This window comes from Oryzias latipes, chromosome 7 (assembly GCF_002234675.1).
Source record: "Oryzias latipes chromosome 7, ASM223467v1".
Classification (NCBI taxonomy): Eukaryota; Metazoa; Chordata; class Actinopteri; order Beloniformes; family Adrianichthyidae; genus Oryzias; species Oryzias latipes.
The window spans coordinates 20,875,959-20,893,549 of NC_019865.2; the positions used below are offsets into that span (position 1 = coordinate 20,875,959).

The 17,591-nt window shown below is 41.4% G+C and overlaps 1 protein-coding gene across 7 annotated transcripts in view; it reads left to right on the forward strand.

The window, feature by feature from the left end:
- LOC101168211 (calmodulin-binding transcription activator 1-like) overlaps positions 1-17,591 on the forward strand; it is a 325,673-nt gene that overhangs the window by 278,533 nt on the left and 29,549 nt on the right. For 6 of the 7 annotated variants that reach the window (XM_023956778.1, XM_023956774.1, XM_023956775.1 and 3 more), the window contains 3 exons: positions 5,266-5,419; positions 9,463-9,603; positions 11,182-13,496. In XM_023956778.1, coding sequence (XP_023812546.1) covers positions 5,266-5,419; positions 9,463-9,603; positions 11,182-13,496 — 2,610 coding nt within the window. The remainder of the gene's footprint in view (positions 1-5,265; positions 5,420-9,462; positions 9,604-11,181; positions 13,497-17,591) is intronic. The other variant, XM_023956777.1, reaches the window with a different exon arrangement.

A 17,591-nucleotide genomic window follows, 5' to 3' on the forward strand; every position in this document is an offset into this window, starting at 1 on the left:
AAACTGTCAACATTAGTGCAAGCGCTAGGAGTTACTTAACTCATAGCTCTTAAAGAGCTCAGCAGGTGTAACTACAGACGGGGAGGTGAATACTGTTAAAGCTCTAATTAAGTAGATCAGACGGGTGTGCTTTAAACAGCACACATTGATAAAAAAAAAAAACATTGTGTTGTTAACTTTAATGAAGAAATTGCAACGATCTCCTGTAAAACTAATAAGAAAAGAAAAACGATTACTTCCATCAGGCTAATTTCTCCTCAGACTGCTGTGTACTTGTCAGAGGTATTGCACATTATTTTAACTTATTAGTATGTTAAAATTGTTCAAACAGGAAAAGACTTAAAAAATACAATAGATAAACTACTGCCTGCAAGAATAAGCCTGTCATGTGTTGTCTTAAAATAGGATATTGTTTTTTATTTTGCTTTGGTCACATTACACCTAATTGCCTCTCAGTATTGGATTGACACCCGCCCCAGGTAAACTTTTTTTGCTTAGCATAAAAACTGTATTGCATTGGAGGAGAACAGGGTGCAGCAGCAGACTATAAAGTCTATCAGTTAAGTTAAGTATTGACTCCAGACACCCAAATTAGGATGTTTTTTTAAACTGGGAACATTTAAATAAGGAGCTTGTCACAGACTTCCCGGAGAGAAGCAGGATCAAACAGGGGTTTGCTCTTCCTCTTCAATTGGAGTTGTGGGTTTTTGTTGTTTTTTCAAGGCTGGTTTGAGATTTTTTTTACCTCAGTGTATGTGAGGCTGTGTGCTCATGCACTGCGTGTGCTTCTGTGTGCCGGCACGAGGCAAGGCACCAGCCAACCACCCCCACGTTCTGAAACACACCCTTTGGCAGTGAGTGATAAAGGTTCCAAACAAAGCAAGAAGTCTTGTGACTCGCGGAGGTGAACTTGCAGCACCACAGAGGCAGTTGACCTTGAAATAAGCAGTGGTGTTTGGGGACAGGCGAGGGAGGGCAGTGTTTAAGAGTGCAACCTCAGTGCCAGAGGCCAGGAGGCTGCCTAATGACTGGCACGCCATGCTATCCATCACAGTGCCACTGCCAGGGCACCTGCCCCCGCAAACCCACGTGCGCAAGGCTTTAATCACCCGTGCAACCTTTTCAGTGTGTACAAGATGTGCAACCCATAGATCCAATGCAAAGGTGCTTTCATATGAAGATAAAACCACAGAGACATGCAAAAAGATGCACAGAGTGAAATGTAATATGCGTTCCTCACTAAACCAACATGAATATGCAGCCGGTGCACTCAGACTCACAGCTCATTGCACCCATTGTGCGTGCATACTGATGAAGGTACAGAAACTAACGTGCAAAAATCTGCCTCTTGACGCTCATTCACAGGCTATTTATATTTGAATGTGGGCAGACTGAAAGACAAACAAAAACATACACCGCCTTACATTCATCACCCTCTTCATTTACGACTTACCGCAAATGTTTGCAACCAAACAATTGTCTGCTCCAACTTTCATCATATTTTTCATTGATATGAATGTCCCCAAAGCCTGCTTGTTCAATTCTACTATGAAGAACTGTTTTATTTCTTCCCTGCTTTTATGATTTTTCCCATTCCTTTGTTAGAATTGAGGTGGAAAGTCAGCCTTTGCTCATACCTGAGACCATGTCTGCTCTGTACTGAAGAGATTTGAAGCCAACCCTCTACAAAATGTTTTCCTTTTTATCACTGTGGAACAAGGTTTCCCCCTACACGCTCTGGCTCATCCATGTTTGAAGTGGCATCCCCTCTCAATTAAGATCCTTTCATGTTAATGGTGTTCTTATCACTTCTGCGCACAAGTTACGAGGCCGGTTCGAGTGAAACCACAGAGCAAAGCTGCCTGAACGACTGAGTGTACATCTCCATATTTCTGCTTTTTTTTTTTTTTTTTTTTTACCGATTTCTGGTTTGCTTTCCATATCATTAATGAGCTGTGGTTGGCTGTTGGGGTAACAGTAACATGAAAGAGGGGAGTGGCAGATTTTTGGCAGGGTCACAGAGACTTAATGAGGGTATGCACACACTGGCAAAGCTCTTATAGTAGATCTTTCCGATTGCTGTGGTTCCTGCTGAAGTCTCATTTAGTCATATCTTTTCAGCTCAGCACGTGGGCTCACTGTCACATATTCAACATGAAGTAGAAGGTCACTGTATCCATCCCTACCAAAATCTGACGAGTCCTTGTCTTTAGCTTCATTAGCCATTGTTTCGTCTTCCTCTCCCTCCTCGTCTTTAGGAGTAGAACAGGGTGTTATGACTTCAGGACGAGCCAGGCAGTCACTGAGAGATCGTAGGAGCATGGGCTGCCTTAAAATGCGTGGGTGCCAGAAAAACCTGTTGCCAGGCTACAACAGCACCTTTATCCTTCGGTTGCGATGGCGATGTCTTGCATATGCCTGTGTGTTCAAACGTGCAAAGCGTTCCCACACCAGCTTTGTCCTAGAGGTCTTGTGCATTTTGCAACAAACTGAATTTCCGAATGCGCGATATCTCACATGTGCCCACATGCCATGTATGTTTGTGAATTTGGTAGTATTTGTAAGCAAGAAGGGTGAACAGAGGGGCATCATGGCGCTAGACCACCCACTCAGCAAGCCTTCCGCCCCCATGGCTGACTCCCCAAGACTCTGCTAGTAATTAGCTCAACATCCATCCATCTGTTCAAGGGAGGCGCAGCAAACATTAACACAACACAGCAACATCAAAACATTGGCAAGAGACAAGCCTGCTTGATAATTCATTCTCTAATACATGTGAATAGTTGGCACGCATGTCCATGTGAATCTAGAAACAAGCAAAATTCATGCAAACAGTCAGAAATGTCCAGGAATTGTTGGTACTTGGAGGAATGTGAAGATATGGTCAAAAACAATGAAATTATTTTTTATCAATCAGATTTTGCAACTTCATCAGGCACATCTGTTTTGCCTCTCTCTAATTTTACAATTACTTGATATTTTCAGAGCAGCGCTGTTTAGATAGGTGTGATTTGTGGAATCCGAAATAAAAACGGGAAGCCTCTGAAATCATTGCACACCTCAAATTTCTATCCCAGTCCTCCCCAGCAAAGTGGAAATGAGGCTGGAAGGCTGCCCTGAGACCCGCATGGGAAATGAGAGAAAAAACAACCAAAAGACTACATTACACAATTAATCAATAAGTTAATGAGATCTCATTTTCTCTGAAAAAGACCATCCAGGCAAAAAGTTCCCCCTCAGCCTTTTCCCTCTTCTCTGAACAAACTCCTGATATTACACAGTGGAAAAAGAAAGCAGCCAGCAGGAAATTAAATTAAATTACCATCCTGATAGATTTATGTGGCGCTTTACATTTTCATTGTGTTGTTTTGCCTCTCTGAGTGGAGGTAAGCCTGAGCTGGGAGAAAACTGTTAAATATGTTGTAAAGTAGAAGGAGAAAAGGAATTAAAACAGGACTGGGGAAGGAGAGTGAAAAGTTCTGGTCGTTGTTTGCCTCTAGCTCCCTCCTCTGTTGACAACACGTAACAGATTTCCAATTGTGGAACACGGTGACACACACACACACAAAAATTCCTTTTCTAGGAAAAACTTCAGGATTGCCACATGTATTTACACCAAGCGTTCAAGTGTGTGTAAAAAGTTAGCGAAACCAGTGGGAGTTGAATGGAGGAGTGTTCATACCTACATGCACAAGTGTTCCCTGTGAGCCATTGTGTGTCTCGCAACTATATGCTCTGTCTGTTAACACTATGCTAATGAGTTTGTCCTTCCTCAATCTGTTTTTGTGCATGTGTCTGCGCGTTCTCACTCCCACCTGCACTCGCGCATCTCCATGCATTCATGTGCGCTCATAATTGAATGAAGCTGTCTACATTCAGTGCTCTCATTCCAAGTAAAGATTGAGGGCATCTCTTGGCTATTGACACAGCTGGTGATGCCATCTGGGGGCAACACAAACTGCCTCTGCCTTCTCCATCTAAACAAGGCGTCAGTCATCTAATGTCTGTGTCGCTGACAGGAAAGCAATGAGATAAAGTTACTGCAATGTCCATCTAAAGTTTGTGGTTGAGGTCATCTGTCTTCCTGAGAACGCCTGACAGTGATGACGCAGAGACGGTTGTTTTGTAGATCTGTGATGTTTATTGTAGCATTTGCGGATCTGCATACTTGAAAGCTACACCCCTGTTTGATGTAAGGAAGTAGTGAAGATTGGGAGGGGGGGTGCACTCTCAGATTAATGGTTCACATTGAGAGGGAGCACAGGTCTACAGTAGCAGCACCTTGATTTATTTGCCACTTAGCACTGATGAAGCTTCCTACTGCAGTCACGCACATGTGTTGTCACGGCATTTTTCTCAATCAGTGTCGAAGTTTGTTTGTCTGTTCTCGCATCTTGTTTAGATGCACGCTCCTGGGTTTGGTTTTAGCTGCTTTTAAACTACTTGGGCACAAACATTGGGATTCACTCTTTTCCTCCAAAGCAACAAAGACATTAGCAAGCTGAGTTTGACCTAGAAGATTTGAAAGTCTAAAAGATTTGGAGTTTTGCTTTGAGTAGTCAGTGTGGGTGTGACTGGCTTATTTGTTTCAGTTTGGGGCAATTAGATATATTTTGTTATTTGTAAAGATTGGAAGTGAAGCATTTTATAATAAAATCCTCACATAGTCACAAGAAATTACCATATATCCACACCTGCACAACTAATCTTTTAATGCTGCCTATTATTAATAAGCTGTCAATTTAGAGAATTTGCAAAGGTAACCCAGTGGAAATCTGCATTCAGTAAATTGTTAAGTTTCGACGTGGTAAACGCGAGCTAATGGAGGGCATTGTCTCACTGTGTGGGAGGATTTGACAAAATGCCATAAGTGTGTTATGTGAGCACACGTTGTAATTAACACAAATGCACATAGTGGCACCCAAGTAAATGAGCCCACCAAACCAATCACACACACACATTTAAAGATGCAGAGATACAGACAGTCATATAATGAGCGAGATTATTGCTGCATTCTGATCCCAGATTTGTTCAGCTGCATGGCAGTGTTTATTGTTGCACGCTCACTCCTCTGTTCTCCTGTGCGTGAGAGTGACCATGCAGCAATTTAGCTTCATTCACAAAACCTTGGAATTATTTTCAACTATAAAGCACTTGTGTGTGAGTGCCACAGCGCGTGGCAACAGCTCTTCCTGTTGTGCACTTCCTGAAGTGATCCATCCTATCATCTCTCCTAACCCTTTTCATGCTCTGTTTTCTTTGCAGAACCCTGATATCGTCCTTGTTCACTATTTGAATGTTCCAGCCATTGAGGATTGTGGGAAACCATGCGGGCCGATACTGTGCTCCATCAATACCGACAAGAAAGAATGGGCCAAGTGGACCAAGGAGGAGCTGATTGGCCAGCTCAAGCCAATGTGTGAGTATTTTAAACACCACCTTAGAATCTTAGACATTTCATGTAGTTTTAGCCTTTGCATTTGCTCCTTGCATTTTATTTTTATAGCTAACGTCTCACGGAAGTACACTCTGCAGGTCTGGGAGATTTAGCCCCTCCACCCTCATTGTAGACGGCTCACACTTCATTCCAGTATGCATTTCTTTCCAGTATTCCTACAATGTTTTATCTCCTCTTCCCGGAGCTTCGTTCCACTCTTGTGCAAAGTTCAGCTCTTCCCCTTGACCTCTGACACCATTCTGGGCTGAGTGAGAGTGCAGCTCCCTTTTGTCTGAACCATAGAGACCATCGAGACAGAGGAGGGCAGCAGGCTGGTTATTGATTCATGTTAGCGGATGAGAGCAGGAATATTTGACTCACCTGAAATCCCCATACCTCCACTTCCCCTCCCTGGTTCTTTTTTCTCCATCTTTCTCAAATAGACCATTTGCTGTTGTTATTAGCTTTATTAACTTTTATTTAGGTGGACTGCAGGTTTTTATTTGCATTTACATCTGAGCAAAGACTTTAAAGAAGGGGAGGGTTTTTATTGGGCGATAATAGCTAAAAAGGGGACTTTGTGGGACATTAAAATATTTTAGAGTGCTGTTACAATACTCTTAAATACCACAGACTGTGTCTTTCAGAAACTAGCATAGCTGAATCTGATGGCCAATTATTAGTGATGTGGCCAGGTGAAGAGAAAAGTGTCAGCAACTTTACAAACACACACACACACAGACACACACACAAATACTAGCTGCTTAACAAGCAGTCAAAAGCCCTCATCACCAAAATGTAAGCTACATCTTTACCCTCATCACTGCATTAGTTTAAGGACATTTGAACATGAAGCATCACCTCAGGGCGGCCACTGAGCAACAAAGGCCTACTGTATTCATTTCATCTGTGGGCTTAATGTAAAAATCAAGCACCATTTGCTGTAATGTGTGAAGTCATTAGCTGTGGTAGTTGTTGGGACAAAAAGGGCGAGTGTGTGATGCCTTCTAGCTGCCATGCAACATGAAGGGGCTACATAAAGAGCAAGTATTCCCTCTCCTGCTTTCTATCTTTGCTTTCTGTCTTTCTTCTATGATATTTTCTTTTTTTCTCTTTGTCCGGGAGCATCAAACACGTTGGCTCACAGTGATGGAGCAACATTGCCCTCTAGTGGTCTTGAGAAAAGACAGCATTTACCAATGGAGTCAGTGTTTGTGTCTGATTTTAAAACTAAAATCAGTCCAAACCACACTGTACATATTTATGCACTCAGTTTTATGTTGATTTGTTTTTTCTATTTTACATGCATACCTATGTCGAATGTTTGACATTCCTATTAGGCTGTTTAGATGTTGGCAACATGTTTACTTTATTTTCTTATCCCCACTTAGCAGAATTGTAAACCCCATAGTTTAAGTTTTGAATATAAATAGCAAATTTTCAGAAACTATTTTTGTATTCCGATAATGTTTCATGAGTATTTTTTTCCAACAAACCCCTGCTTTCATGTTCAATTGGCATTTTAACACAACACTGCCTACTTCAGCGAAGTAATAACCCTCTTTGATCTTTTCGTTTCCTTTTATGATTCCTTGTTTGATATTTTGCCGCACAAACCATTTAACACCTCTAATGTAGAAAAACAACAACAAAGGAGATTGTGGAGATTTCACGGATCACATCAAGTTATTCTGTCTCACGATGATGAAAACCCCACATAAACTCCTTCGCAGACAAAGATACTTCCATGTGTAAGTTCTGAAACATGACCTTGCTTCACCTCATCTTCTCTAACGGCTCGTGGCATTTGTGAGATGGAGGAGAAGCAAGGGGGCATCACTGCTCGGGCACGCAACAGTTTCATAGACGAGGCAGCCGTCTCGATTCACTCCTTTCCTGTAATGCACTAAATCAGAGCATTAGAATTCCACAACTGTGTCCTTGGTGTACTGACAGCATGGGCAGCTTTGAGAAACACTCAGATGGACAGTAGACTGGTTTCCAGGCCAGAAAAGAGCAGAGCAGTTGAAGCGGACAGCTGTGCTCCATTCTCCCACATTGTGCCAAGTTAAGCAGAGGCAGTCAGGTGCCTCATAGATCAGCTGTGTTTGTCATTGGGGCAAAATCATGCTGTTCATGCAATTATTAGAATTATCATGGGAGCTGGTTGCTGTTTGGCACCTCAGCTGCAGCTGCCTGAGATTAAAACCTAGCGGTGCTGCTCCTGTCATGTCCGCTTTAGAGTCGAAGCCTTGGTGAGAGGAGCAGACAGGCAGACACAGCGGTAACTGTAAATCAACCACCCAGAGCCTCCAGGGGCCCTGACATCATCTAGACATTTGTCTAGAAGAGGAAGGCTGCAGTGGTCTGGCATGAGGGATTAGTGCAGATAGGAGACAAGATTGTTTGGACAAATAGGCACAGCTCTGCTTGCTGGATGTAAGTTGTTGTTTTAAGCACTCACTTTTAGTTTGCTGGACTGTTGGGAGTCACTCCACCGTCCTGTAGCCTTCTCGCTGGCTTTGCCGCAAAACAGGATTCATGACAGCTTTTTTTTTTTTGTTTCATTCACCAGCTATCTCATTATCTCTTTATTAGTAATGCTGGCATCATCTCACTTGTGTTGTTTGCATTACGTCTGTCAGAAGGTTAATGGTGACTGAAGCTGCCCCGTTTAGTGGAATCTCTAGACACAAACAATTATTTGCGCAGTAATTAAATTGACATTAGAAAAAAGCTTCCCTGTTACACTTACTGTTCTTTTTTTCAGCTCCGTTATTGTAGATAAAAGGCTGAATAAATCTGACTTTGCTGCATCAACAGCAAGTTGTCTGGGGAGCGTATGATCTTGGCTTGATCACAGCAGCTCTACTGACGTCTGCTGGTGACCAGCCTGTAATCTGCCAGAGGATCTTAACGCTTTCAAGTTAGATCCTCATCACAGTCATCTAATTATGTTTCCCCAGCTTTTCTCGCCTCATTTTAACTAGCTGTATCTTTAATCTGCAGTACGCTCAACCTCTTCCACTGTTTCCATTTCCTTTTATCTCAAGTGCAAACAGACAGTCGCTAAGCAAATTCTTACAAGCTGTAAGCCTCACTGTCTTTATGGGGAGCATTTCTCTTTTGTATATATGAAGCTAAAGAAGTACTACAGTGAAAAGTACTTTAATTAAAGCTGGCTCGAGTTTGTTTGATATTCTAAGTATGCTTCTGGACTTAAATACTAATTTTTTTTGCCTTTGAAAGCCTACTTGTAGCTCTCAGTAGTCTTTCTTGCTACCTTCAAACTATAAAAAAATACCAGCTGTCTTATCAGAAGTGGGGCCTGCTTGGTATGTAAAACATCAGCGAGGAGTCGGGGATCCAAGTGAAGGGACGGATGTAAACTTTTTAGGGAAATGTTGATGCTTAATGCTAATGTTTTTCCCATGAGACTTCTCAGAATGTAACTGCAGTTCAGAATAATGAATGTAGAGGTCAAGATCTCTTCCAACTTCACCAACACACAATATAAAGCAGAGTAACAACAAAGGTTTCAACGTGGGAGGGAAAGAAGCAAAACAGAGATAAGGAGGTATAACAGGAGGTTTCATAAGGAGACTGTTCGATGGATCCAGATTCAATACTGACTTAATATTGTTCAAGGTCACAGGAGGGGCTGTCTTAAGGTTAGGTCAGGGTTCCATGCTGGACTGGTTGGAAATGTATTGTTAGTTAGAGAAAATTAGAGAACGGAAAGCTCACAAAGCTGGAGAAGGGAAAAGAAATCATTTATGATAGTGTGGTGATGAAATCAAAGAGAATGAATCATGAGTTACATTTATCCAAGCTCGAAGGAGTGCAGTTTTTTTTTTTTTTTTTTTTTTTTTTTTGAAGAAAACAAAACGCAATCTTTTTCCGTTTTTTGTACTAACTTCCCACTGGCTGGTAGACGGCGATGGAAGTGGGTAGGGCTGGAGGTTGGCATGGCTGGTGGTCCGTTGAGCTGGCTGAAATCTCTGTCTCCTCCTCTCTCCTGGCAGTTCATGGCATCAAGTGGACTTGCAGCAATGGGAACAGCAGCTCTGGCTTCTCAGTGGAGCAGCTAGTGCAACAGATTCTGGACAGCCACCAGACTAAGCCACCTCCCCGGACTCACAACTGCCTCTGCACTGGTACCCTGGGTAAGGGCTAGGGGCTGGAACGGATGATCCTGTCAGAACAGAATAGAAAACCTAAGCGAAAGAGAGAAGATGGGAATATATTCTTGTTTAGCATGGCAGATTAGATACAGTGTGAGAAGTCTTTTACAGGAATATTATTCATGGTGAAACCAAGTGTAAAGCACCAAGGGCTTGCAATCTATGTTAGGGTCAGTCATCATTCATTCTTTTCTGTTATGTCTCTTTTGTCCCTTTGTCACTAAGAATAAAAAGCCTTCAATAATAAAATAACTTGGATCTAAGAGTCACTTTATCAGAGGTTGGGTCCTAACTAAACTGCTGTTATGTACATCTATTAATGAGCTGTCAGATTTGTGCTTTGTTGGCTTTTTAGTTTGGCACATTTTATAAGAACTGCTGTCCACACCAAAATATAATCAATATGCACTTTGATGAGCTGAGGTAGACAGAAGTTAAATTTTATCTCATGTCAACAAAATACCAGCAACTCCAAGTTTACTTTTACTCATTGTTCAATGAAATGGGCAGGATAAATATTGAAAAAAAAAAAAACAAGTAACTTGAACAATGGATCCTGAGAAAGCCCAGGTCATGGAGGAAAATAACCACCACAGTACTAGTTTTTTCTTTTTTTTAAAGTGTAAGACTAAGTGATGTCTTAAAATTTGGACAACATACCTTTTAAAATAAAGCAGTTAAGAAAAGCACAATTTATTTAAAAATTAGTGTTCTGGATTCTATATTGGTACAGCAAAATAGTCTTTTCCATGCATTTTTTTAGATTAAACGTGTTTAAATGTTTGCCTAAATCCACAACATGTGGACTTTCAAATGAGAAACAAATGTGCATTTATGTTAGTACTGTAGGCTATTACTGTACACAGATAATAAAAGCTGTAAAAAGTTGCATTTTTATTGTTACACCTCTTCATTCTATTTTTATTTTACATTCCAAAATTATAATAAATATTACTATCACACTGTCAATATTTTATGGTAGTCATAGTTCTCTGTTGTTTGGCACATTTATATTCTTAATAAATTGAAATTATTTCCCATATTGACACATTTTTAGATTAGCTTATGTTCAGTTTCTGTTCGGTTCAGTTTAAAAACCTCTACTAAGTCAAAAAAAAAAACATGGTAAAATTCATAATAAACAAACTTGTCATTTAATAATGCAAATACCAGCTTAATCGGTATGATACTTCTTCAGAATCGTCTTACTTTTTTTGGTTCCCCTTTCTGTGTTTAAATCGTTGAAACAAAAATTCTCTGAGAGTTTTTTGGAGTCATCACTATGCTTGACAGTTTTCATAATTCCTATTTGTCCCTTACTATGTTAAAGGAATTATCCCTCATTTCATCCCTTTGGCCTAACAATTAAGATATTACAAGTCTTCACCTTCCACCAAACTGAAATTTGCTGATTGATTCATCAATTCATTCCAAAATTGATTAATATTTTTCTGTTCTTCCATAAGTATTAATTCCTCATTTGACTTACCCACTTAACTATCCCATGTCCAGCAACATCTGCAATTCTCTGTTTGTTGTTTTTTTTTTGCTCTCATGCAGGTGCTGGGAGCAGTGTACACCACAAATGTAACAGCGCCAAACACCGCATCATCTCTCCAAAAGTTGACGCCCGTTCTGGAGGCTACAGCAATGCACACTCTGAGGTCCAAAACAATGACGTGTCAGAGGGGAAGACCGAGCACAATGCCCATGGTGGAAGCAAAAGCTCTGGGAGTGGAGGTGGAGGGGGCAGCGCCAGGGAGAAACGCAATGGCAAAGTCCATAAGCCTATCCTGCTGCATCAGAACAGCACAGAGGTGTCATCCACCAACCAGGTGGAGGTCCCGGACACCACGCAGAACTCCCCTGTCTCCATCAGCAGTGGCCTCAACAGTGATCCAGATATGGCAGACAGCCCTGTGGTGACAGGAATGAGTCATGTGGCCTCAGTCATGTCCAGCCTGTCCCAAAGTGTGTTTATGTCTGAGGTCCCTGGAGACCCTGTCTACAGCATGTCACCTACTGGGGGTCCCAATCCTCACCTGATGGGTCCTGATGCCACTTCACAGGGCTTGGTGCTGTCTGTGAATGCTGATCGTCACAAATTTGCCTTCCCTGGTGGAGGAGGAGTAGGGGAACCCGGAACAACCACAGCAGGAAATAATCTGTCCATGTTGTCCACAGCTGGGGTATCGGAGGAACTGGTGCTAAGCAGCAGTCTGGACTCTGGAAGCATAAAGATCCCAGAGACTACCATGAACTTTGACCCGGACTGCTTTCTAAACAATCCCAAACAGGGCCAGACATATGGAGGCAGTGCACTGAAGACAGAGGGCAACTCCTCCTCAGCCTCTTCTGGGGGAAGCAGTAATACCAATGGAAATCTGCAGCGCTCTCCCACCATGTCGGACAATGGGTACACTTTCAGCTCAGCTCTCGTGAAGAACATCAAGACAGAAGATACTTCCTTTGAGCAGCATCTGGCCAAAGAGAGTGGCTACCAGGTGGGTGGAGTGGTAAACTGTGGAAGTGGAGTCTCTGTGTCATCTGGTGGGACCTCAGGCCAAGGCAACCTTGGTTTAACTTCAGCAGGTTCCTTGCTTCCCTCTGGCGGGGCTCTTAGTCCCAGCACTACCTTGGAGCAGATGGATTTCAGTGCCATTGATGCCAAGCAAGACTATACATCTGGTGCTACCACGGTGACCTACGGTCAGGCCCTGCCCAGTCCTCACATGCAACACCAAAATCGTTCACCCAGCTTCTTCCTCCAGGATGCTTCTCAACCCAACCAGAATCAACAAGGGAGGCCCGGCATGGGACAGAAAACACACATGATGGAGCACAACTCCCACGACTCTGGAGTTTATATGGGGCTGCAGGTGGTGAAATCCGACTCTACCGGCACCAATGGACATCTTCATCACCACCATCAGGCTCATCAGGCCCAGCACAGAACCAACTGTAATGGAGGCTCACCCACAGAAGGGCCTGGTCAGGCTGGCTCCCTGCAGTTGTTGCAGTACCAGGGCAGCTTTCCAGGACTGGGCTCTGAGCATGAGGAGGTGGTTGGTTTGGAGCAGCCTGGCAGTGTGGGTTCAGGTCAAGCTGGAGCCTCAGAGAGTGGAGCTGACAATCTGCTCAAGCCAGCAGATCATATTCAAACCTGTGGAGCTGGAAATGGAGAGGGAGGAGGAGCAGAGCACTACCTGCAACAAGCTTCAGACAGTGGAGGGGTGGGGACAGGAAATACAGGTGAAGGAATAGCTATTCATAATGGAAACAACAACAGCGATGGCAGCAACCGCACCCAGCAGCAACAACAGCTACAGCCTCTACTCCAAGGCACAAACATGGTACAAGGCCTGTATAACGCAGTAGGAACCCACCAAAGCTTAAGTGGAGCAGCCAGTAATGGAGGAGCAGGAGGAACAGGCATGGAGATCAGTCTGGACCATTTTGACATATCATTTGGAAACCAGTTTTCTGACCTGATTAATGACTTCATCTCAGTGGACGGTGGTGGAACTGCCATGTCAACTGCAGGGGCCCTATATGCTCACCAGCTGGTCACGTCTCACAGCTCAGAAAATCAGAGCACAGCAGGTGGACCCGCCCAGCAGGGCCAAGAGGATGGAGGCGCTAGAGGATCTGGCTATAGCCCCTCAGATCTCTGCCTCCAACCCTGCTGCAGTCCCCAGTCTTTGGGGGGAAGGGCTGGGGCAGAAGGGAACACGGGGGAAGCAGGCTCGCTGTCCTACATGAACGTCGCAGAGGTGGTTTCTGCAGCTGTTGCCCAGGGGGCTCTGGGGATGCTGCAGGCCACGGGGCGCCTCTTCATGGTCACTGACTACTCCCCTGAGTGGTCCTATCCTGAGGTAAGAAGCTGCACTCTCTTACCTTCATGTCTCTTATTGAAGGATTTAGGTTGGTGCTTCATAAATGAAAAAAATATCTGTAGTATTACTGTTTGTTCTTAGGCCCATTTAAAGAAAAAGTACTGATTTGAAATTAAAACAATTATTGGAAGACTATATTACTGTCATGCATTGATCACATCATAAATTGCAATTGGTTTATTTCAAGCAATCAAAACAAAATCTTGAATAAGACAAACAAAAGAAATCTATACCTACAAATAGACATATCAGACTTGACCCGAGGAACCCAACAGTTTGTAGCCACTGACTGTATATGAGAACTGGACTGAGTGATTCCTTCCCACTTTGTGTTCAAGTCAGGAACTACCTCCAAGAAGCCAAAACCCATTGGCTTCTATTGAGAAATAAACAGCTATTACTAATTCTATTTTTTAGAATCACCATTCTGGCTCTGATTCATCTTTTTAACATGTTTTGGATTAGATTGGATTTTTTTTTTATGTAATCAAACTAAAAATAATTCTCGCTAATCCAAATTTTTTTAATATATATTTTTATTTATCGCACGTTATTAAAGTTATAAACTGACCAATGAGATGCCTCAATAAAAGCATGTGGTACCGGCTGCCCCCCACCTCAAGGTCTGATTGACAGATTCTCCTGAGCCGCTTTCAGTAGAAAGGGTGTGGACTTCAAACAAGCTTACTCCTGATTGGTGACAGTAGTTCCCATAGAAGCGTTGACTCAGATCCACTTAGACCAATCACTTTTGTTTGGCTCCATGGAAAAATGGCAACCGAATTGACTTCATTTCACTGGAGCCAGAAGTAAGGAATTTTCTATGGGTGACATCCCACTCACTCAGTCTAGTTCTCTTACAAAATCATTAGTTGTAGCCCATCTTGTGAATTTGTCTGAATGTGGTGGATTTTTAAGTTTTTCCTCCACCTCATTCACTCTGTCTGCAGCTTCTTGAATCCTGTCCTTTTGATAATCCACAGAAGTCCATGGTCGCCTCTTTTCCTGGTGCATCTTCTTTTGACCTATTTTGCCCTTCCATTAGTCTTTCCACTGATCTGCTTTGGACACAGCGCTCTGTGAACAGCCAGCCTTCTTAGCTAAGAACTTTTGTGGCTTACCGAGACTACAGAGGGAATCAATGATGGTCTTCTGGATAGCTCTCAAGTCTGAAGTTTTCCCCACATTGAATCAAACTGAGACAATAGGACCAAACTGATCAAACTTAATGACAAATGGGGAACCTGTACATGTGCTTTGAGTGTAGTAGATGATTATTTGGTGAAACTCAGTTTAAAACACTGGTACCCAGCAAATTTGGTCAAATTTCTTTTTTGTATTTACATTTTTTTCAAATCCCGTTTTTGTGGGTTTTATGAGCTGGGACCCCAATTTAAGTAAATACTAATCAAAGAAATTTCTTAAATTGGTCAAACAGTGGGCCCTGAATCTATATTCTATGAAAGTTTCGTTTTTTGAATGGAATTATGGAAATGTCTATGATATTCTGCTGGAAAGGGTGTGTGTGTAAACATGCCATTGTATTTACTCTTAATCATAAGTAGGCGTGTGTCCACCTCTACACACAGTACATGACACACTGAATCCATTACATATGACGTTTGTCAAATGCAATTTGATTAATTGTTTGAAAGTGAGTGGAAGGAACTGAATATATATAATACCACCCCCATTAGAATAACAGTAGTTTTGTTTATGCACAGATTCTGGTAAAGTTGCCAAATCAACAAAAAAAAAAGATATAAATGCTATATAAATTTTATCCTAAGGGAACATCAGTTTTTAGAAACCTTTAAATCAAAGTAAGAGCCAAAAGGGATTGTGTGAGCGTAATTGCATGTTAACCCCTCATTTCCCGGAACCATCTGTCCTTCTCTGCTTGAAAAAACACAGCTGCAAAAAAAATGTTCTTCTTTACACTAAAAATAAAGATTCTGCATTAATAGAATATATTCAATTTTGGTTTTGTCAGCAAAACAAATGTCATCCGCTGAAAAAAACATAAATGGCAACATACTTCTGTAAACAATTTTTAAGCCCAATTTTGTTCTTTTCGAGTGAATTGTGTGATTATGATTTTTCTTACAAACTTGTCATTCCCCTTTGGTTAGGGAATGCACATATATTAAATGATTTAGCAAGAACTTTGATGAACACATCCTTTGTTGTTTCCCAGAACAAGCTCTGTCAAGGTGACTTCCCTTCTCAAGTTTCATACAGTGAACTTTTCCCTGATCCCTGCAGCTATAAAATACACAGGAGTGTCTAGAAGAAGAAAAAAGATGCTGATTTACTCCATGATGAAGCCAAAGACAATCAATAAACCATCAAATTGTATACTTACAACATTTTCCATTGTATTGTTTGGCTTAGCTTTTCTTAAATAAGGAACTGCAAACACATTCATTTCAAATAATTGAAACGACCAAGTGCTTTATACATCAGTTTGGTTTTGAAAAATTGATGTGCAAACTAAAACGAAAGAAACATGACGGATGCCAAAATGTCCCAAAAGTTGGTTGTTGATTTAAAAATTTGATTAAAATAGTTGCAAAACAGGTTAAATAATTTTGTTTTGCATATCAAATTGTTATTAATTACATTTATATTTGAAAATATAACAAAAAAAATCTAAAAACCACTTTTACACCAACAGTCACAAAAACCAGACGACTTTGGAGATATTTGTTAAAAATGCAGATAGTTGCTTTTAGTTTAAAGAAAAAAGACAATTCAATCATCAAAAAGTGCCATAGGTATAACAGTTGATTTGCAAAATTACACCTAAGAATTTACACTAATATTTTATTTTGAATCCCAAAAAACATCAACAAAACTACATTTTAGGTCTTTTAATTTTTGAACATCTAACTAAATTAAACCAATTATACTGTAGTTTGTGTGATATGCTGTAGATTGTGTGATGATTTGTGTGATTTGTAATTAATATAAAATGATATAGCCAAATGTTTTTTGTAATAAAATTCTCAAAATATAACATAAAGGCAAAAATGATATACTATGATTTCAATTACTCTTATTTATTGGTGGTCTTTAAGGATGGTGTAGTACAGTGTTTTTCAACCAGTGTGCCGCGGCACACTAGTGTGCCGTGGGAGATGGTCAAGTGTGCCGTGGGAAATTGTCCTCATTAACTGATCTAAAAACATTTCCCATCTCCAGGATTTCAGCTCTCTGTTCATCCAAACAGGCCCTGATAAAACACTGAGGAGTTAGGAATATAAAAGATGTAAAATAAATTTTCTTTGCGTTTATTTTATTTTATTAAAGACATTTTGATAAGAATGACTGTACAGTACCGCGATTCAGCTGCACCTTCGGCTGTATTTTGGAAAAGTCCCGTCCCTTTAACTGTCTCCACCAATCATTCTTGAAGGCTTAATCACATGTCATCAGTCTGACCAATCAGAAGTGGTTAAAGTCTTCACTTCCTTGTCCCGATTTATCTCGTAAAGTCGCTCAGTTCTAACAAAAATAGCAGCTAAAGCTCGTCTTTAGCGGTGTAGCTTTGCACAGAATCCGGTATCAGACCGTGGAACAAGTGAACAAAACACTGAAGCTCCGAAAACTGATCTCCAGCCGTTTTATGCACTACATCTCCCATGATGCATTGGGTCGTGAGATTGACAGCGCACAAGGAGATCTGTTGTTAAACGTCTTGAAACAACGAACACACATCAATCTGTTTTTAAATCTTCTAAATTAACTTTTATCGCATTTTTTAGAAAAAAAACAGCTGCAGTTTCCAGTTTTTTCTGACACAATTATCTCAAAAATGCATGTGAGATTGTGGAGGGACTGTAGATCAATACAGACCATGAGTTTCTCCTTTTTTTTTTTTTTTGGGATGCTGGTGTGCCGCGGGATTTTTTTAAGGTTAAAGTGTGCCGTGGCTCAGAAAAGGTTGAAAAACACTGGTGTAGTACACAGCGACAATACGCTCATTTTGCCTCAAGAGGGCAGCACAACATCGAAACTTAGTGTCAGGGTATCGACAAATTGTGTGAAGTGAAATTACTTTAAATCTCCTGA